General features: G+C 36.8%; 1 protein-coding gene and 1 non-coding gene across 12 annotated transcripts in view; one reads left to right on the top strand and one right to left on the bottom strand.

Moving 5' to 3' along the window:
• Positions 1-22,802, top strand: part of Kmt2c (lysine methyltransferase 2C) — a 237,609-nt gene that overhangs the window by 98,610 nt on the left and 116,197 nt on the right. For all 11 annotated transcript variants that reach the window (XM_069997142.1, XM_069997141.1, XM_069997133.1 and 8 more), the window contains exons 7-9: positions 7,771-7,933; positions 15,249-15,420; positions 17,443-17,557. In XM_069997142.1, coding sequence (XP_069853243.1) covers positions 7,771-7,933; positions 15,249-15,420; positions 17,443-17,557 — 450 coding nt within the window. The remainder of the gene's footprint in view (positions 1-7,770; positions 7,934-15,248; positions 15,421-17,442; positions 17,558-22,802) is intronic.
• Trnaa-ugc (transfer RNA alanine (anticodon UGC)) lies at positions 507-576 on the bottom strand. The gene has a single exon. It is a non-coding gene; the product is annotated as a tRNA-Ala (tRNA).

Below are 22,802 nucleotides of genomic sequence, written 5' to 3'. Positions count from 1 at the left end.
AACTTAGTATTTTTCTGTGATTTCTAACTCCAAACCAGCTATCTGCTTTTCTTACAGATGAGTGAAAATCACTTGTCTAAGTAAAAGTGATTCTGTATGTTCTTCTTGTTCATTAATGGAATTTGCCTTGATTAGCTGTATATATTCTTATCTCACATCTTTCAAGAGCCGGGCAAGGAATTTAATCGCTTCGTGCCTCACTTATACAGTGAGAAATAAACAAAATAGTGGCTGTTTGACTTGAATAAGGTAATTCTTGTCTAGTGCTTGGCCTAGGTGCTTGCGATAATAATGCTCACAAGTCCTGCATTTTTAAAAATCGTGTCAATTTTATGCCTCCCTTAAATTATGTCTTCTTAAATTATGCTGGGTTTTTTTTTTTTTTTTTTTGGTCCAGTCGTGGGGCCTGAACTCTGGGCCTGGGCACTGTCCCTCAGCTCTTCAGCTCAAGGCTAGCACTCTACCTCTTGAGCCATAGCGCCACTTGCGGCTTTTTTCTTTTTGCTTATGTGATGCTGGGGAATCGAACCCAGGGCCTCATGCATGCAAGGCAAGCGCTCTACCACTGAGCCACCTTCCCAGCCCCTGTGCTGATTTTTATAATGCATAATTTTTGTTGTTATATCTTCAGGATGGTAGATATTTATTTATAATTGAAATGTGAAGTTTTATTTTTTGACATTTGAGTTTTCTCATGAGCTATTTATGATTTATCATATAAACTTTTGTTTTTAATTTTAATTTTTTGCTGGTCCTGGGCCATGAACTTGGCCTGGGCACTTTCCTTAAGCTCTTTTGACTCAGACAAGACTAGCACTATATTGCTTGAGCTACAGAACCACTTCTGGCTTTTTCTGTGATTAATGTAATTGAAGATAAGAGTCTCATGGACTTTCCTGTCCAGGCTTTCTTCAAACCACAATCCTTAGATCTCAGCCTCCTGAGTTGAGTAGCTAAGATTACAGGCTTGAGCCACTGGCACCTGGCCATAAAAACTCTCACCATATAAAAATTCTGACGGTTTATATAGTCAGATTTATTTGTGTCTTTATCTCCAGTAATGTTGGATGTGGTAGCTATAAGTTTTTGTATATTGCTCTAGCTGGTGTAGAGCTTACTGTTGGAGGGCTCACAGGTGGGCTTGGGGTATGTGTGTCTCTTTGGTTATCTCGGAAAACCTCTCAGATTCAGCTGCCTCCTTTTGAAGCAGGAATTGAAAATATTTACACTTTGTTACTCACTCCATGGTATCAAGTAAGACACTGTAATCCCTAAAAATAGAAAGCAAGTACGGCCTTCATGTACTTCGTTACACTGTTGTATAACACATTACAAAAAAACCCTAAGGTTTACAGTAGCACTTACATACTTCATCTGATGTTTGCTCCAAATCAACTCCACTCTCTGGGATCTTTCAGGGCTCAAATCAAGAAGTAGACAGGCAGGGAACAGATCTTCTTTTAGGTTCATTCAAGTTTGAGAGAAATTCAGTTGCTGTGCAGTTGTAGAACTGAGCCCCCATTCCGCTTTGGGCCACTGGCCTGGCTACTCTCAGTGCTTTTAGCTCCTTTTATCTCCAAAGACTGTTATAGTATATCACATTCGTCACTTGCTGGGAATTTCTTTGACTTCTGCTTTGCAGTTATAGAAAAAGCTCTGCCTTTAAAGGTATTTGTGATTAGATGAATCTCCTTTTTAAAAAAAATCTTAATTCAGTTAGTTGTACCTACAAACTCCTTGGTCCTATTATAGACCATAGTCTCTGACGTGATGCTTCATCATATTTCCTATATGTAGATCAGGGTGAAAGAGACTGCTGGTAAGCAAACTTTTTTTTAATACTATCTGGCATAAATTGTAATTTGGGGAGTTTTGATAGAATATCTCAAAGATTTCTGTAGAAAGAATACTGTGCTAACAATGACTAGGATAGGCCAGAAAAGAAAAATATTGACAGGAGAAAAAAAATTCCATTATTAGTGTCTCCACTTTGATTTTATAGTGTTATTCCATGTTACCTTTTTTTGTGTGTGCTGATCCTGAGGCTGGAACTCAGGGCCTGGGCACTGTTTTGCTCAAGGCTAGTGCTCTACCACTTGAGCCATAGCTCTACTTACCGCTTTTTTGGAGCTTAATTGGAGATAAGTTTATGGACATTGCTGCCAAGGCTAGCTTCAAACCATGATCCTTAGATTTGAGCCTTCTGAGTAGCTTGGATTACAGGCATAAGCCACTAGAAAGAACCCAGCTTCCACATTATCTTTTAAAGCAGTGTTTCAGACACATGTATTTAATAGTGTACAAACCAGAATATTAAACTGGTTCATTGTATTGTACAGTGTAATCATAACATAGTCATCAAGATATTCATTACTTCAGGCCAATTCATACAGAAAATTGCTTAATAGATCGCCTCTTATTTCAATCACTTTGTCTCAGTTTCCAAAGCAAACAGTTGATCTTTTTTTTTTTCTGCCTTGCCAGTCCTGGGGCTTGAACTCAGGGCCTGAGCACTATCCCTGGGCTTCTTTTGTTCAAGGCTGGCACTCTACCACTTGAGCCACAGTGCCACTTCCAGCCTTTTCTATTTATGTAGTACTGAGAACTCGAACCCAGGCTTCATGAATGCTAGCAAGCACTATACCACTAAGCCACATTCCCAGCCCTACTTGATCTTTTGATAGGGACTTAAACACTTGAATCTAATTAATAACATTTTCCTAAACACAATGGTATGGTAGGTTTACTACACGGTAAATCTCAGCAGTATATGTTAGTTTTTATTGGCTATCTATTTTTTTGTGAGTACTAGGGCTTAAACCCAGAACCTCAGGTTCTCGCTTTGGGTGTGTGTAGGTGTGTGCGTGCGCGTGCTTGCGTGTGCGTGCTGCCGGTAATAGGGCTTGAACTCAGGGCCTTGGCACTGTCCCTGAGCCTTTTCACTTGAGGATGACTCTCTACCACTTGAGCCATAGCTCTACTTCTGTCTTTTAAAAAAACCAAATCATGGGAAAGTCGAGGCTGCTGCGCTTGGGACTCGCTGTTGTACTCCCCAAAGATGAAGGGAGGGCTCCGGGGAAATCCTCAGTAGTGCAAAGTGCCTGGACTGGAGCACTTACCACCCACATGGCTCTGCTCTCTGCCACCCAAGATTTACTGAGACTGGGGAAGCTGCCCACTTTTACAGCCCAGCAGGAACTGCATTTTCTGTAAGTCATAGAGTTGTTGGGACATACAGAAAGGAACTCTGGCTTCTTATTTTCTCACCACCTTGGGCAATACAACCTCTACACCACCAGCTCGGATGATGGACTATGAAAATCTGGGAGGCAGAGATAAAAGACATGCACTCCATCAGTACCGATGTACAAAGAGATCCTCAGAGGTCAAGATAATCTAGGACTGACCACAGGAAGAGCATCACTGAACTCCACATCTGTTTAGACAATACTGCCCACCCTGCAGATGAGGCAAATAAAGCTACTGTGGAAAAACCATCATTCACTTTTTCAGGAATAATGGTAGTTTGTCCAGACTTCTGTAGTTAAGGGAACTATGAGAGGGAGCACTCCAATATATAAATTTTGTATGTCAGAAAATCTATATTAATAGGTAGTGTTACATGTTAGATGGAAAGATTCATTTAACTTAACACTTGATTCACTTTTAAATGTTAAAAATATCACAAACTAAGATTTAGGCAGTTAGCCAATTGCTGAACATTAGCTGTGTCAGTCTCTTTCTGAATAGTGTTATCAGCTCTTCCAAAGAGAATTTAAGATAGGTATTTAGAGACAGGAAATTCCTAATTCTAGACAAGTTCAGTCAAAGAATTTAGGGAGTGTTTAGCGCAAAGAACAAGCCAGGTATGATGGCCAGGGGTGGCTTGCAAGGTTCATGATTTGAGACATTCCACAGTCACTATCACATTTTAAGTTATTATCAGCATATTTAACACAATATCTGTATATTTATATTGCTTATTTATTTGGTACAATTTTAATCTGCTTTGACTGATTCCTGTAGTTTTGATTCCATTCATGGTGATTCAATGTCTCATTTTAAAATAAAAAATATGTTTCTTCTCTCTAAAAAAAACCCAAATCATTATTGTAAGGGAATTGTATGGAGGAGTTATAATTTCATAAGTTAGGTAATGAGAACAATTCTTTTCGGGCAATGTCAGCCCTTTCTTCACTTTTCCCGTTTCACCCTGCCATCCCTGCTCACAAGTTTTTTACATAGTGTATATTGAATTCCATGGCTGTCTTTGTTCACCCTTTCTCCTTCCATTCCTGTACCCTCCATCTGCACCCCCCCAAAAAGGGCAACAACAATCCAAAACAAAAATAACAAAATCCATATTTCAGTTTTCTAGTATTTCTAGCTTTTTGGTAGCTTTGGAGATAGAGTCTCATGGACTTTCTTTCCATGACTGGCTTTGAACTGTGATCCTCAGATCTGATTTTTTTTAAAGTATATATTTTCTTATTGTAAAGATACTGTACAGAGGGGTTACAGTTATGTGAGTAAGGTAATAAGTACATTTCCTATCAAGTAATGCTACCTCCTCATTTGTTTTCCCCCTGCCATCCCAGATCTTATTTTTCTGAGTAACTAGGTTTATAGATATGAGTGTGGTGTCCAGCTCTAACTTGCCTTTTGCTTGACATTTTGCTCAAAGCTGAAGCTCTACCACTTGAGCCACACCTCCTGTCCTGCCTTTTTGCCAGTTAGTTGGAGATAAGAACCTCCTGGACTTTACTCTTGGGTTGGCTTGAACCTCAATTTTCAGATCTCTGCCTCCTGAATAACTAAGATTACAGGTACAAGTTACCAATGTCTGAATTTGACTGACTCTTACTCAACTTTATCAATGAAGAGAAATGAGATTATTCATTTTAATGCAGTAATGCTTTTAAGTACAGAAATGAACTAAAATGTATAGTGTGTCTTAGAAGCAGCATATGAAATTAAAATATCACAAATATAACTAGTATTTGTGAGCTTCATAGAAATTGCTGTGATCTATTGTTGATTAAATTCAATGTATTGAATACAGACTAAAAGTCCATAAGTTTTCCTATACTATTAAGTGCAGTGGATTGATGAAAATGAGGAAGAAATTGATATAGCATGTGACTCCCTATGTATATTTACACAGAAAGTGATGGAAAAATCCTACTTAAAAAGCTATTGGCAGGGGCTGGGAAGGTGGCTCAGTGGTAGAGCGCTTGCCTTGCATGCCTGAGGCCCTGGGTTCAATTTCCTCAGCACCACATAAGAAAAAAGCCGGAAGTGGTGCTGTGGCTCAAGTGGTAGAGCGCTAGCCTTGAGCTGAAGAGCTGAGGGACAGTGCCCAAGCCCAGAGTTCAGGCCCCACAACCCGATCCCCCCAAAATAAATAAATAAATAAAGCTATTGGCAGAGCCCCTGAGTTCAAGGCCTTGAACCACCAGAAAAACCCACCAAAACCCAAAACAAGACGTTGGTTACATTCTCTGACTGCTTAGCAGGATGTGGAGTGAGTGTGTTATCATATGGAACTGTTCAGTGATAGCTGTAGTCACCTGTTGCTGTTAAATGAAGCCGCAGTTGTTTCAGCTAGGCTATTTATGAACGACATTACCAAAAGTAATGATGGTATTTTATGTGTAAATATGAGCACCTGTTCGTTGGGCCTTTCAGAGGCAAGCAACATTCTGATGCTATGATACAAAGATAGTACAGTTTGGGGACTTGACTCAAGGATTTGAACTAAGATGAATAAAAAAGTTAGTTACTGTGTAATGGCATAAATGCTTTATATCCCTCCCTCTCTCTTTCCCAGAGAGTAGAGATAGGCTAAAAGAGAAAGGGGAGATAAATAGATACTCAGACGACTTAATTTTCTTTCACATTTTTAGCTTTTGTGAAGAAAATTGAGACTCATTGCTGCAGTGAAGTGTGTAGATTTTTAAATGTGCCACTGACCATATAGTAGGTATTCATCTATTTAATGACCTTGAAGGCAATACATTCAAATGATCTGTTTGAGGATTTTAACAAAGAGTTAAACTCTCTTAATTAGAAACCTGTCCTTTTACATCCTTGGTTAGTGACTAGGCATTTTTTTTTTCCCCTCTTTTGAGACTCTTGCAAATGGCGTTGCTTTTCTGATTTTCAGTCTCAATTTGCTTATTGTTGGCATACAGGAAAGCTACTAATTGTTGTGGGTTGATTTTACACCCTGCTACTTTATCAAAGTTTTCAATCAGCTCTAGTAGCTTCAGGGAGGAGTCTGTAAGGTCCTTTAAGTACAAGATCATGCCATCTACAAAATGGGGTAGTTTTACTTCTTCCTTCCCTATTTGAATCCCTTTTATGTCTTGCTCCTGCCTTATTGTTCTTGCTAAGAATTCTAGTCCTGTATTGAAGAGGAATGGAGAGTGTGGGCATCTGTGTTTTGTTTTGGATTTTAGAGGAAATGGTTTTAGCTTTTTATCAGTAAGTATAATGTGGGCTATCAGTTTGTCATAAACAGCCTTTATTATGTCGAGAAATGTTCCATGTATTCCTAGATTCTCTAGAGCTTTTTTTTTATATATCCTGTCAGAAGCATTTTCTATATCTTTTGAGTTGGTCATATGATTCCTGTCCTTCCGTTGATGTGTTGTATTACATTTATCAATTTCCATATGGTAAACCAGCATTGCATCCCTGGGATGAATCCCATTTGATCATAGTTTATGATTTTTTTTTGGGGGGGAGGCTAAGTTGTTGAATTTTATTGAGAAGTTTTATATCTATGTTTATCAAAGGGATAGGTATATAGTTCTCTTTTTTTTGATGGGTCTGTATCTGATTTTGAGATGAATGTAATGCTGGCTTCATAGAATGAGTTTGGCAGTGATCCCTCCTTTTCTGTTTCATTGAAGAGTTTAAGAAATGTTGTTGTTAGTTCTTTTTTTTTTTTTTGAAGGGCTTATAGATTTGGCTGTAAATCCATCAGGTCCTAGGCTTTTCTTGGATGGGAGGTCATTTATTGCCATTTCGTTTCATTCCTTGTAATGGGTCTATTTTAATTGGTTTATTTCTTCTTGGCTCAGTTTAGATATAAACTAATAAGTAAATACATTGGGTGATATGCAAGTGTATACAAATATAGTAACCAAACTATGGTAGAATCAAGGGAGAACTCAAATAATTTAATTCCTTAGAAAGACATAGTCAAAGCTCAACAAAATGAACACTTGGACATGAGTACTTGAAAGGGGTGGGATTGGAGCCAGGGGGAATGGAATAGACAAATGAAAAGGAAGAGGGGAGAGAACACAGTCAAGAATTCAAAATTGAAGAGAAGTGATGGGAGGGGAAGAGGTTGGAAGGCTGACATGGGTCAAGATCCACTGGATTTATAAATTGCTTTGTTAAATGGCAACTCTCTTGAACAATTTCTTAAAGATGATTGTTTTTAATGTATGAAAAAAACAAACCTGCCCTATAAACTCTTATTGCCATATATTTAAAAGAAAATCTTTAGTTGTATGTTGTTGACAAGGTAAGTAGAAAAAAAGTAAAATTAACTTTAATTCAAATTGGTACCATACCAAGCAGTGAACTTATTTATAGTCTCTTAGATATTTTTGTATTTTTAACTGGTCCTTTATTTGCAGGTTCTATTTGTTTTTACCAGTATGTACAAATAGTTTTTAAACCTTCTAGCCCCTACATTTGAACATTCCTTCTCAAGCTTTTGTAAGGAGATTCCTTTTCTTTATCCCCTTCTAGAGATGTGCATTTTGTAAGCACCTTGGAGCCACTATCAAATGCTGTGAAGAGAAGTGTACCCAGATGTACCATTACCCCTGTGCTGCGGGAGCTGGAACCTTTCAGGACTTCAGCCACTTCTTCCTTCTTTGTCCAGAGCACATTGACCAAGCTCCTGAGAGATGTAAGTTTACAATTGTTGTCATCTGAAACTTTGGTCAACTGAGTGTTGGTGTGCTTGTATTAAAAAGTAGCTTTAGGTAGTCCTCATGCTCTAAGAAATGTGTTTTCAATAATTTCATTGTAACTAATTCCAAAATTCAAAGAAAGTTTGCATGATTTATGTTCTTATCTAAAAAATGTTTCAACCACTGTAGGAAGATGTACAGTGTGTACACTATGCCTAAAATCTATTACAGAAAATTCACTGAAAAGCTAAGCAATACTCAGTGTTTTTCTCTTATCCATAAAAGTAAAAGGGTTCAAAGCTGATGATACTTGCCAGCGTTATTTCAGGATGTCTGCTACAGAAGCAGCAAGTACTTCTTAATCTCTTGGTAGCTGGGTAGCCCTGATATTCATGATGGAAATCTGTCATACTCCGCTCATCTACCATGATTGCCTGTAATCTGCAGTGGTACTTTCTTTTCCCTTTTCCCAACCATTTTATAATTTAATAAACATGTTTACATATTTGAATTTTATTGTATAAGAAATAATAACTCTTACTAATTTGTAATCATTATGAATTTTCTGCCTTTTCATTATCTAGGTTTTTAATGGAAAAAGTATATGTATCTCCGTATTATTTATCCTAATACAGTTCAGTTGAACCAAGTCTCACTGTGAAATTTCCATGATGTTTTTATTCAGTCTTTTTGGGGTCATTTCTTACCTAATTTCCTGTGCAGTGTGAGTTTTTTTTTGTGTGTGTGTATGTGTGTGTGTGTGAGGGGGTGGGGAGGAAGGGTTTTAAAGCATTTTTTTCTGTGTCAGTGAAACATAAAAATAACTTTCAGGCTTAAAGTGATTTCAGTTATACTTTATAGTCATCACTTTTAATTTTTTTTTTTAATCACAACTCACGTTCATTCTGGGTCACAGATATCTCATTACCTCTAAGTACTTCTCATCTAGCCATTCTACATCTGGCATTTAACCTATCGTGCTGACATCTGTCCCAGACTTGTTCTTTTTTCTTTTTAAATACTATAATTTCATCTGTAGTAAAAATTGTGTCCATAAATTTCAATCATATGACTTTACACAGTATATATACTTAAATTATAGGTAGGGAAAACTGAAATTATAGTTAGGCTGATATGTGATTTAAAACTTGTAAGATGTTTTGGATTGTACATTATTAAATCTGGAAGAAAAAGAACATTCATGAGTAGCAACCATCATGATTATACATAAAATAGGATGACAGTCATCAGAGTTGATTATTCTGGATGGTATAATACACTTGGCCACCATATAAAACTGTGTGTGTGTGTGTGAGAGAGAGAGAGAGAGAGAGACAGACAGACAGACAGACAGACAGACAGACAGAGACAGGGAGAGAAACAGAGACAGAGAGACAGACACAGAAAGAGAGACAGAGAGAGCGAAACAGAGAGAATCTGAACTTTTTAGTCTTCTATACTTAGTCATGCATTAGACCTCAATGTTAAACAAAATAAAAATGTAAACTTGTATATTCATATAGTTCTAATGTTAGAAATTTTATGAATTATTCACATTGCTGGTTTTTTTTTTTTTTTTTTTTTGTCGGTCGTGGGGCTTGAACTCTGGGCCTGGGCGCTGTCCCTCAGCTCTTCAGCTCAAGGCGAGCGCTCTACCACTTGAGCTACAGCGCCACTTCTGGTTTTCTGGTGGTTTATTGGAGATAGGAGTCTCATGGTCTCTCCTGCCCGGGCTGGCTTTGAACCACAATCCTCAGATCTCAGCCTCCTGAGTAGCTAGGATTACAGGCGTGAGCCACCAGCGCCCAGCACATTGCTGTTTTTTTATTGATGGCTGTGTTCAGTAGTGTAAACTCAGTTATATATTAGTGATCATAAATCACTACGGAGAATAATGAATTGTATGATGAATTGTGAGATGGTGTGTTGTCATTATACTAATGTTGAAAGGTTTATGCTGGTAACTTAAAGCTCAGAAGATATACAGAAATGTTACTATGCATTGTTCTTGGGAAAAATACATTAACAATAGGATACAATAAAACAAAATTAAGAAAAAATTTGGCCATTGGAAATAAAAATTGGGTAATTAGAAAGATCATGATGAGAGGGATATTTAAAAGAAATGTTTACTTTGTAGTTGTAACCCACAAATTTGGCCTGAGCCCTTTCGGGAATTAGCAGAAGGAAATGGGAGCCCTTACCAGATTTGCAGTATGTGGAAAAAGCATCCACTTGATATTCAACCTAGAAGATAAGTTGACACTACTTGTTGAAGTAAGGGAAAAAAAGGTCTTACAGTAGCTACTTGGCAGTGTAGCAAATCCTTAAGGCAATTTTTATACCTATGCAGTGATCTGAGACCAATGTCCAATTAAGTAAGTTCGTTCCTTGGGGATCTTAAGCTATTCAGTCTAAGCAATACAGCTTTCTGACCACCTGTCTTTATACAAGGATGCAATGTAGAGAATATTATAGATAGTGTGTACTGCAGCCTATATACAATCTCTCATGAATATCTCCTGCTAGTTGAGTTGTATCATGAGGTACTTGTTTTTACAATGGGGAGATCTTAAATTACAGTGTTTTGAATGTTAAATTAACGGACAGGAACGAATGGATATCACATAACATTGTGCCTGTGTATATTAATTTGTTTACCAAAAGGTCATTCTAACTGGTAATTTTGGTTAGAGATGTGAGAAAAATAGTTTTTATTGTGTTGTGTATGTTATCTTGCTGGAAAAAGCAGAGCAGTAGTGATGGAGTAAGATTGACACATCTTATAGAAGCAGAAAAGCTTTACATGAACATGGATCTTACTTACTCAGAAGAAATCTTACCAAATAGAGTATGTGTGAACAAGGTCAAGATTTTCATCAGAAAACAATTTTAGGGAGCTTTATCCTAAGTAAATTGCTAATCATGGCCCCAGAAACTGTACTCTTTATTCGTTTAGGAGTAAAACCAGATATACTCCCAGATCCTGGAGTAACAAGGCTGAATGGCCAGGAGCTGAATATGCAAATTCAGAGGAAAGGAGATGAGGCAGAGGGACAATCACTACACCAAGCCTTTAGAATGAGTTTAGTGTGATTTCACGGGCACACAGCTAGTCAAGGTAGTAGTCTCCTACAAGGGGCATAGTCGAGATTACAGGAAGGGGACAAACAGCTACCAGGATTTGCATTGCACTCTGCAGTGGGAAGCGTTTCAGGGTTCAAACATGGAAGTATGCTGTGTCTCTTAATCTACCCTTTCTTCCCCAGTGGACTTAGCCGTTATGTAGCGTTATCGCCATCCCCCCCCCTCCTTTTTTTTCTCTTTAAAAATAAATGTTAGTTGCTATTATAAAGGTGATGTAGAGAGAGGTTACCGTTACATAAGTGAGGTAAAAGGTAAATTTCTTTTTGGACAATGTCACCCCTTCCCTCAATCTCTCCCACTCACAAGTTGTATAGTTCATTTTCAACATACTGTCCAGCGAGTACCATTGTTGCATTCACTTTATCACCTTTTATTTCACATACGCTTCTAATTGCAGTCTTTTTTTTTCCTGCATTGTCTTTGTATGTCTTGACACCAAAGCCTGCTACTTTTCTGTTACCTAAATTCTGTGCACTTCCTCAGCTTTGTTACCTCAGCTTTGTTACCTACTCACCAGTTCTGTGGTCCAAGCTTGTTGATAATATCCATGATTTGCTTTCTCTTTATAGAAATTCAATATGATAGCTAGGGAAAATCACCTTGAACAATGTCCTGCCAGAAAAGAAAACTGACAGATGATGGATGTCACCACATTGATGAAATTAAGAGCCTGTGCTTGTGTTCTCCTTAAATTGATTCTACAGAGCAGTTTGTTTGCCTTTGTTGCTCTTCAGCATTTTTTTGTTGTTGTTACATGTGATGTTACACTTCCTTAAACTGTAGTATCACCTCAAAATTGAGCAAGTTTAAGAGTTGAGATTATGTCTTAGACTTTTCCTTTCTCTTTTCACAGCTGTAATGTCAGGAAATGACCTCCATTATTAAAAAAATTCTTTCATTTTTCCTCTTCATTCAACCTACTCATCCTGTGCCTCAGCAGGCATCTTGCTTTCTACTTTTGTGTGTATCCTCAGGCATTCTTCACTTTCACTGATTAGCAGTATAGTTTAGTAAGTAGTGTACTCTCTGGATTTTATTCTTGACCTCTCTTAAACATTTTTGATTTTAGCCTTTCAGTCTATCTCTTCTACTTTTGTAACTATTTAAGAAAAAATTTACTTGTTTGATCATTGCCTCTATCTTATTGTCTCTGTAGCTTGCAGAGAAATTGTATGGATATCTGAACCTTCTTTCTTCTGACATGACTCCCAAACTGGCCCAGTCCCATTGTCTTACACATGACTTCCCAAAGACTATTTTAGATTTCTTTGTATATTTACTCCTTGACCGAGAAGGTTGTAATCAACCTCACTTATTTGCCTAGTATGTTTTATGTTATTTTTACATAATTGGTAGTAAATTCTTCTGGATATATCACAATGATTTTTTTTAATTAGTAATGATCAATAGTAATCTTATAACAAGACAGGATTGTCATAAAAAATATATGATCCCAGCAGTAGTGACATAAAGTTGTAAAGTGGGTTTTGTTGTTATAGAACAGTTTGTGAAGTAGAAATATAATGTGAGCAAAACAAGTTAATTTTATTTTTTCTAGAATCCTCTGAAAGAGTGAAAAACTTGAAATTAATTTCAGTAATGATTATATTTCACCTAATATATCCAAAATATTAATATTTCAACATATAACCAATAGCAGAATTTGACTTGATTTTTAAAGTTGTCTTTGCTACCCACTGTGCCTATTAGTGTATATTTTAATTTTGGCTAATTTGATTGCCGTTGCTTAGTAGTTGCAGCCACTTGGCTAACCATATGAGTGAAATGGTAGAATAGCACTTTAGGAGCTTCTCCATTTTAGACAATGTTCCTGGAAAACTCTAATAGAAAGGCAAACTGAGTATCTGATCATCAGCTGCTTTTCCAAATTTGTCAAAAGAGTTTTAAGGTAGGCAAAATATACATAGCTTGAAAGGATAAATACTGACATATATTAAGTAAAATAATATATGACACTTTGATTTTTAGACTCAAATTATTTTAAAATTTTGCCAATTAAAGATACATTTAACATTGACTTTAGAAGGAAAATTCTTTATTCAAAAATACATGTAATGAGACTTGATTTATATTTGGCAATTAGAGATACAAAGTGGAAAAAGATAAGGTTTGTGTCTTTGAAAGGTTCACATCACTTCGTTGTCATTGGTAGATTATGTAACATATATTTTGAAATATCTGCCTGTAAGCTTATGGGAAAAAAGAATACACAATGAGCAAACGTATAGTTAGTTAAGATACCTGAACACCCAGGGAATGTGTCTGATCAATGTCAGTCACTTTGAAGCCTCTGTGAAATGGACTGAGAACACAGCAAAAGCCCAGATTTAAAGAGGGAACAGGATGTAGAGAAGACAGACACAACATCATGTTGTGTTAAGTGCACAGCAGACTACTTGCTGTGACCAGGAAATAGGGAGTGGTTCTGGGAGTCAGGTGGAAAGGGAGAGATGGAATTTTTGTCCCATACTGTATAAAACTATGATTTCTTTTCTTTCAAGTGAAAAAAGGAATTGATGAATATTTAATTTAAGCAGAACATAACAATAAGATTTGCAGTTTGAAAGTGTTCTCTGGACATAGAGAAGAGCCATCATAGGGATGATTCTGTTTAGAAGACACTGTAGTTATGAAGACAAGTTAATGATGGACTATCAGAACAGAAGAAACAACAATGCATAGTTGTAAGATACAAGAACTGGTGTTGTGTAGAACATGTGGGGTTAGGCATTATCAATCAACAATGATAAACTGTTAAAAGAGGAAGAGGGTGTTTTACTGCTACTGATCTTTTTAGTTTAATTTTGTGATGATTATAGGAAACCATGGGAAATTAGAGAAGGTACTGTCATTTCCAGGACTTATAGAAGTGAAAAGAAAAAAAAAAAAAGAGGACATAATAAAGCTATAGGAAACCTCAGGAGAAAGTTGCTAAGAGGAGTGGATTTAAATGTGACCGAGGCTACTAATGTGTAAATGCTGCCAGTAAGGCAAGGTCTCAAGGATAACCAGTGGATCCCATACTGCTTATTGGTAGCTCCATGAACACACCTTCATGTGGTGGGTGGGTGCTAAGCTGAACTTCGAAGCCTTATCTAAGTCAGAGGTCTAGCTTGCAGTCCAAATTCCAGGACATATTCATGTACTGACCCTAACATAGGAATGGTGTTTACATTTTTACAGGATTGTAAATAAAAAGTCTCTATTTGAGAGACTGCTAGCCGACTCATGGTATAAGTTAAAAAAAAAAAAAAAGAACAGATGATATGTTTAACTGGGGAAAAGCAGAAATAGGTGAGACCAACCAAACCAACAAAAGGAAAAAAAAACTGTGTAATTTGTTTTTAAAAAATATAGACATGTTTTATTTTCTAAAATTAGTATGACTTTAAAATCTACTGGGTTTTCTTATATTGTAAAGCTCAACTGTGCATTGGCCAAGGCAATTGATCATTACATTTTTTTTTTATTGTAGAACTGTTTTTATTGTTGCCCTTTCTTTTAAGCTATATTTAGTGATAGATACTGTCTGTAAATACATGGATTTTAGTGTTTTTACAACTGAAAATCAATATAAAAGTATAGAACTAGTATATGAAGCATTCACACATGAATACATACCTTCCATCTTTAATATTCTTCGTAAGATATTTTGTAGTTTTAAGAAGGTTTTATGATTGAAAAGCATTTTAATAACATTTTCTAATTTTGTCTCTTATTTGCTTTTGTATATTTCCAAATATATTTAATATAAATAAAATATTGTTCTACTATAAATGTCTCTTATTTGATCTTTTTCCTTTTGTTCAGTTCTTTCTAGTGTGTACTATGCATATATTTTATATACTAGCATTTTCATTGGTATCAGGGACATAAAATTAAATAAAAACTGTTTGCGGTCTCAAGTAGATATAGGCGAAATAAGCACAAAGCCTCCATAAGTAAGTTTAATGTTAAATTTAGATTAAATTCATGAAAATGGTTTTATTGAGACCTCGCTTGGATTGGATGTCAGTTCAATGTGGTTAACTTTAAACGCCTGAAAAATTTACCATGCAAATTCCCTGTAAGTGACTTTAAACTGCCAAGTAGAAAAATATCAAATTCTTATACAAAATTTCATTGTTTTGCTGTTAATTATAGCAAAGGAAGATGCAAACTGTGCAGTGTGCGACAGCCCCGGAGACCTCTTAGATCAGTTCTTTTGTACTACTTGTGGTCAGCACTATCATGGAATGTGCCTGGACATAGTGGTCACTCCATTAAAACGTGCAGGTTGGCAGTGTCCTGAGTGCAAAGTGTGCCAGAACTGCAAGTAAGTTTAACTTCATCTCCAAGATGTGTACTGAGTTTAAGAGGGACTCTATTAGGTGCTAAAGGTTTATATCATATGCTAAAAGTTGTTCCTGTTGCAGCTATAGTCATTCAGGCTATCTTTATCATGCTTTAACTATTAATTAACATATTATCTTGAAAAATAATGACTATTTTGAGACATAATTAAATGTGCCCACATTGTAAAGAAGTGATATTAATTTATATAAGCATTAGAATAAAGCAACTTTTCTTAGCCGGGAGCAAAGCAGGAAATTTAATAGAAAGGAGAATAGTAATTACAGAAATTAAGTTACTAGAGTTAAGCCCCTCCCCCCAAAAAATCAGTGATGTGTTTACATTTTTCTACCAGGAAGGATAATTTCTAGTAAGAGAACTGTTGTGTGTTTTGTTTTGTTTTGCCAGTCCTGAGTCTTGAACTCTGGGCCTGAACTCTTTGTGCTCAAGACTAGTGCATTACCACTTGAGCCATAGCGTCACTTCCAGCTTTTCTGAGTAGTTTATTAGAGATAAGAGTCTCAGGGACTGTCTGCCTGGGCTGGCTTCAAACTGTGATCTTCAGGTCTCAGCCTCCTGAGTAGCTAAGATTTACAGGCGTGAACCACCGGCGCCTAGCTAAGGCAATAGTTTTAATAAAATCTTTGTATCTGTCTAATTGCTAGAATCTATTCTCAGTAGACTCTAGTCATCATAGTTCTAAAAAGAACTGGTGATGCTTAAACATTTGAAATGGAGCCATCTTTTCATATTAGTTATATTTCATCCCTTGGTTATTTCTCCACTCTTGTTCTGATCCCTATCCCATGAATCTAATTAGCACAATAATTTGGGGGTATTACTAGCACCTTCAGCAATCTTCAGTTTAGAGGCTGAAAATTTTTGTAACCAGGGTAATTAGTGCCTTACATTGGTATGATCAGTCCATTTATTGGTCATTTCATTGAGAACAGTCAGCACCAGTTTCTTGGAGTTAGAAGAAATAAATCAGCCCGCTCGCCTTCATATTTTGATAAATATTAAATAACACATCAGTAAATATTTAATTGATAACTTGTACCTGCATTCAGTTCCTTTGGAAAGAATAAGCAAACTCGAAGAGAATCCTTCGTCCCAAATTCTTTCTATGTAGGTGATGTAGAGATAAAACATGCAGCTTTTTATGCAGAATTTGTTCAATTGAGAAAAAAAAACTAGATCCATCAGCTCTGCATTCTTATTTACTTATATGTCCTCAGATTTGATTTGTTTATTTATCTTCTTGTATTCCCCAGTTTTTTTCTTTTCCCTACCTCTTGAATTAAATATTTAGTATCTGAGATATATTAATTGCCAAGACTCAAGACAGAGATTGTGCTGTGAGAAACAGGTTCTATCTTTGAGGCAAAAGAATGTTTTAAAATGTTTTAGGTTTTCAAATATAATACTTACAAGGTTAATTTGCTTATTGCATATTATTTAGCATTTGCTGTTCAGTAGATGTTCTAAGTTATTGAAATAGCATTATATTTAGTTCTCACAGTAATCTTTGATCATTATATCCATTTTGTACCTAAAATTCTGCTTAAGTCCAAGAGTCCCACAGCAAGGAACAAGTAGTGTGAATACAAATAGCTCTGATGCCAAATTGGATCTCTTTCCTTACATGACAATGTTTTTCCCACTTTACTCTTCCACAGAATCACCTGACAGTTGTATCTCCCTAGAAGGATAGGTGTCAAATTTTTAAAAAGATGAGAGGTTGTTCATCTTGCTTTTAATCCCTCCTCCTATTTCAGAATCCTAAAATGACTGAAGTAAACCAACCCGAGGTAGGCTTTAAGGATCACCCTTTAGGAAGGATCCGTAGTAAGGGTTTACCTCTATCACTGTCTATATAGTAACAAAGCAGATTCTGAGCTATTTATAGATTGTGCAGTTCTAGGACTGACTCTTTTCATGATTGACTTATGTTACAAAACATAAGTTTAAAATAAGGCATCATTAATGCTATCTTATTTTTTAGACAATCGGGAGAAGATAGCAAGATGTTAGTGTGTGACACATGTGACAAAGGGTATCATACTTTTTGTCTTCAACCAGTTATGAAAGCAGTACCAACCAATGGCTGGAAATGCAAAGTAAGTTGTTTATTTTTTTTTAAGAAAAATATCCTCTGTATGTTTTATGTAGAGAGCAGACAAATGGATATCTAGTCAAATCTACACATTATTATTAGCTTAAGAAAGAGCTTTATTGATGTATAATTAATATACAACAAACTGCACACATTTAAAGTCTTAAGTAGACACATGTCTGCACCCATGAAACCATCCTATCTCCAATATAACGAATGTTGTCAACACCTGCACAAATACTGTAGTGCCCCTTGGAGATCTACTATTGGCTGTTCACATCTTTTTCTGTTTTCCCCCAAGCAGTCTGCCCTTTTCTCACTATACATCATTAGTATTTATGTTCTAGAAATCTGTATGAATGTTGTCCTACTGCTGTGTTTTTTAAATAGGACTTTTTTGACTCGAGGTGATTGTTTTGAGATTTACCCCTGTTGTGCATGCTGTCATTCATTTTTGTTACTGAGTGGTGGGAATACTTCAGTTTTTTAATTAAATCACTTGGTAAACATTTGGGTTGCTTTGAGACTATTATGAAACTAACACTTGTATTATGTTTTGTGAGAGAAATTAGTTTTGAATTACTTACCAAGCTATCCCCCTCAAAGTCCTCTGAAATAGATGGTATCTGAAAAATAGATGAAACTGAAAAGTAGATGTTTTAAAGAAGTATGTTAATTTATAAATTAAAGGTAAAAGGCATTGTGTTTTGCTTATGTTTTAAGTTTCTTATTACTGTATTTGTATATAACCCTATGTGAATATATACTTATATATTTATATATAAAATATTTGGAATCAACTCTGTAGCTTTTGGGTTTTCTCTGCCTGTGATAGTTTTAAATAAGTGGTATTGACTGACATTTTTTTTTTAGATACTGTTGGAGTTTTGGGGGTAGGGTCTCATTCAGGTTGTCTTGGAACTCTCCACCCTCACATCTCTGCTTTTTCACCGCTGAATACAGCCATGCACTCCCACACCCGGTTCTCATTTTGAGTATGTACAAGATCTATTGAGTTGTTTTTTTTGTTTGTTTGTTTTGCTTAGGACACCAGACTTTTTATTTGGTGTAGGACACTTTTTAAGATTAGTTTGTAGCTACTTTGAGTTTTTCTAGGTTAGTTGTTTTAGTCCGTGTTTTCTCCTCCTTTCCTGCTTTTATCTCTTTAGGATTCTGAGTTATACCACGCTAGTCACTGCGTAAGCTTCCTCAGGAATTTACACAGACTGTAGGTTTATACTCTATAGTCCTATGTGTTGACTGACAACTGTACCTACTTAGGCAGAGTGTGTGTAGTAGGTCCAACAGATTTTAGGACTCCTATACAAAAACAGAAGCATAAAGTATTTGTGTTCTTTGAGTGAAAATAGAAGATAAGAATTATTCATGTTTTCCTTCAGTTCTTAGCTCTCAATAAAACTAAATTCTTTTTTCATCATCACTATGTACTGTGGCCTTCGTTTGAGTGTTCTCTATAAGATCAAATGAATCATAAAAGCAGTCCACAGGTTTCTTTCCGATCTGTACAGACTCATAAAGTCAAGATTGAGGGTTGGTGGTAGATTCATGGTGAAGTAAATAGTTTAATTATTTGTAGATGTAGAACAGAATCTAAATGCAGATGTCCTGTCTTAAATGTCTATGCCTAATGCTGAGGGCAAGCTTGTGTGCCTGGAGGACTTCCTAGCAAGCGTGAGGCCCCGAGTTTTGCCCAGACCAGCAGTACTCTACTCCAGTCCATCAGACAGCCTCCCAGTGAGGCCACACTACACACAGTTAGTTGCATAACAAGAGCTTTCCCCCTAAAGTAAGGAATCGTTCTTGGCTTACTTTTCTTACTTTAGGATGTAGGACTGAAGAAATTGAGGATTGCAGCTCCATATGCCATCTCTCCCACTCCCATATTTAATTTTAGTTATTTATTACAATATTGCTTAGAGATAAGAAACAATTTACAAAGTAAATACAATGAAGTAAAAATAATCTTATTTAATAAATGATTTTGCTCTGAAGCTAAACTGCCAAGACTGTATTTAATGGCAAGAGAGCTCCCAAGGTCCAGTTCGGCACTCAAGCTTTTTCTTTGACTAAATAAGCTAGAGAGAATATTCTCTTTCCATGTAACCCTTAGGCATAAGTTGTTGTACACAAACAGAATTAATGTCATTCCCTTGCTTACTAGTTAGATTAATTAGATCTCAAAGTGGTCACATCCATCCTAGAACATTAGATTTAATGAACTGTCATTCAACCCTCTAAGAGTTACAATAAATTTATAATACATGGGATATTTATCCCATGTATCCAGAAATATAGAAGTTTCTATTTGAATTACCGATACACTGCCATTTACCTGTTTTAATTTGATATATATCAAGACAAGAATCTACTTTTCTATGGATTTGTCTGCTTGCTCTTGAGGTTTGACTATCACAGCTGGGGTGCATATTCCAGAACCATCCAGACATCTTGTTCTTGTTTTCATGAGTTTACTATGTAAAAATCTTATATTGTTGCTAGCACTTGACACCAACACTAATAAATGCTGATGATAAATGCAAGCATTGCAGTGCCCTTGATAGTCAGCTAACTTGTATATTTTTGGATTAGCTTGCCCTTTTTTTTTTTCTTTTGCTTATTTTTGAGGCAGAGTCTAACAGCCTAGGCTGGTCTGGAACTCTTGATTTTCCTTTTGCAGCTTCCAGTTTTGAATTTTATGCCTGAGCTACCATACTCAGCTTTAGATGATCTTTTCTGTTAAAGAATTCAAGTTCTTAGGACATAAGTCCCCCTCCCCCCAAACAACAACAACAACTTCTTTCCCTGCACCTACCATTTTTGTCTGGGTTGGCACAGGAACATGCTCTTTGTGTATATGCCTCAGACCTCAGTTTTCACTGTAATTTACTACCCTTTGTATCTTGTTCTTGGCATCTTCCCTGGTGCAGCGTTCAAAGGGGGTTAAAGATATTATGGGGTGGTAGAGAGAACACCTGGAATTGGAAGCCAGAGGCTGTTTTTAGGTTAGGCTTCCTATGGCTTGAGGATCCTGAGGGTTATTGGCTTTCGAGGGGAGGGAGGCTTGCTGCCCTGCCCTGCCCTGCCCTGGGTAAGGTGTCTTAGGAACTGCCTTTCAAGTGCTGTTCTGATGTCTTTTCAACCTAGGAGGTGGAGGGTCCAGGCAAACTCTTGTGGCCGCCAGGCCTGGGGGTTGGAAAGGTCATTTCTGGGCCACGGAGGACTGGCCGCTGCACGTGGAGGCTGCATTCCCAGGCTCCGAGGCAGTCCTGTGTGAGTTCTCACCTGGCAGACGTTGAGCCTGTGGGAAAACCATGCTCAGGTGTCCAATTGGTAGGTGGGGCCTGCAGGCTGAAGAAGGCCTGCTTCGTCACTTCAGTTTCCATTTCTGGCTGAGATGGTCAAAGGTCTCTTGATTGTCTGGCTAAGGAGTAAACAGTACCTTGTGACAGATTGGTATGCTTATCCTTTTACCTTTATTCAGTATCTTGCCTTTTTGTGGAAAATGAAGTCAAATTTGTAATATATTTTCTTTCCTAAGGAGAAAAACTATTTAAGACTATAAATTTACCCTTTATTATTAACTTTGGTTGCACTGGAATTTATTGCATATATAACTTAATATGTGTATATGTCAAACGTAATAGTTTCTCTTTGTTCTTTTTTTTTTTCTTCTTGGTATTGGAGATTGAACCCAGGGATTTGGGTTCAGTCAACTTGGCTAGGCAAGTGCTCTATCCCTCTAGCTATATTTCTAGACTTTTTATCTTTTGAGTCTCCCTAGGTTTGCCTGCTGCCTTGATTTGAGATCTTCCCCTAGTAGCTTCGTCTTAATATTTTTAAAAATGGTGGTGCTGAAGCTTGTTTTTTTAAATATAATTTTAAGAAGTTATACAGAGGGGTTACAATTTATAATTCCATAAGTAAGGTAATAAGTACAATTGTTCTTGGACAATGCCGCCCCTTCCTTCACTTACCCCATGTTCCCCCTCCTGTCCCTGCCTGCAAGTTGCATAGTTCATTCTGAAGCTTGTGATTTATGCTTTTCTTGCAATTGATCAGACAGTTCACCAAAGTGGATGCGTGTGCACCAGTGTGTCAGTAATGGAGGCTCAGACTCAAGGCTTCACACTCTTACTTGGCTTTTTTGCTCAAGGTTTGCACTCTACCACTTGAGCCACAGCTCTGCTTATGGCCTTTTCTAGTTAATTAGATCTGAGAATTATATGGACTTTCCTGCTTAGATCTCAGCCTCCTGAATAACTAGGATTATAGGCTTGAACCGTCAGTGCCTGGCCAAACAGGCCGCAAAACAAACATTTTGATACTTGAAACAGTGATCTTCAAAAAGTTTGTAGCATTTGTGTTTATTATGTCATCATTAGATGAAGTAATTTTTGACTACGCTTTTATTTTCTTTCTCCCTTTTTTTTTTTTTTTTTTTTTTGGGTCCGGTAGTGGGGCCTGAACTCTGGGCCTAGACGCTGTCCATCAGCTCTTCAGCTCAAGGCGAGCACTCTACCACTTGAGTCACAGCGCCACTTCCAGCTTTTTTCTTTTTGCTTATGTGGTGCTGAGGGAGGAATCGAACCCAGGGCCTCGAGCATGCAAGGCAAGCGCTCTATCACTGAGCCACCTCCCCAGCCCCTCTTTCTCCTTCTTAACAGTTATTTTATGGCTGTTACCTAAAAAAAAAAAACAGGTCAGGCCAGAATTAATGTATTATGCTTTTTAGCAGTGTAAAATTTTTCTTGATTCCATGTAATGGTATTTTATTGGGGATCAGATGCAATGCTTTTCCTTCCAGTCTGATTGCATAAACTGTTGGTTTACCACTTGAACTCATCTTTTAATATTCTTTTATAATGAATCCTTCTGTGCTGTATTAAATGTTTTTTTTTTTTTTAAAGATTTTGGAGCTATTTAGATTGATGTCTGTAATTGAAATGATTGGCTATTTTAAAGCTAATGTGTTCTTTTTAAATATACTTTCTACTTTTTCGGTTACTTTTATTTTGTGCATTGGTTTATAATTCAGAATTTTATTTTATGAGTGCTTATGGTTAAAAATGTTTGAAAAACAATCTGAGCACCAAAGTGGCTCACACCTGTAATCCTAGCTACCAAGGAGGCTGTTACCGGAGGAGAGAGATTTAAAGCCAGCCTGGGAAAGGAAAGTCCATGAGATTCTTTTTTTTTTTTTTGGGTCCGGTCGTGGGGCCTGAACTCTG

This window comes from Dipodomys merriami, unplaced genomic scaffold (assembly GCF_024711535.1).
Source record: "Dipodomys merriami isolate MVZ:Mamm:240054 unplaced genomic scaffold, mDipMer1.0.p SCAF_5, whole genome shotgun sequence".
NCBI lineage: Eukaryota > Metazoa > Chordata > Mammalia > Rodentia > Heteromyidae > Dipodomys > Dipodomys merriami.
The sequence above is the reverse complement of the archived record's forward strand: the minus strand, read 5'-3'. Positions and strand labels throughout refer to the sequence as shown.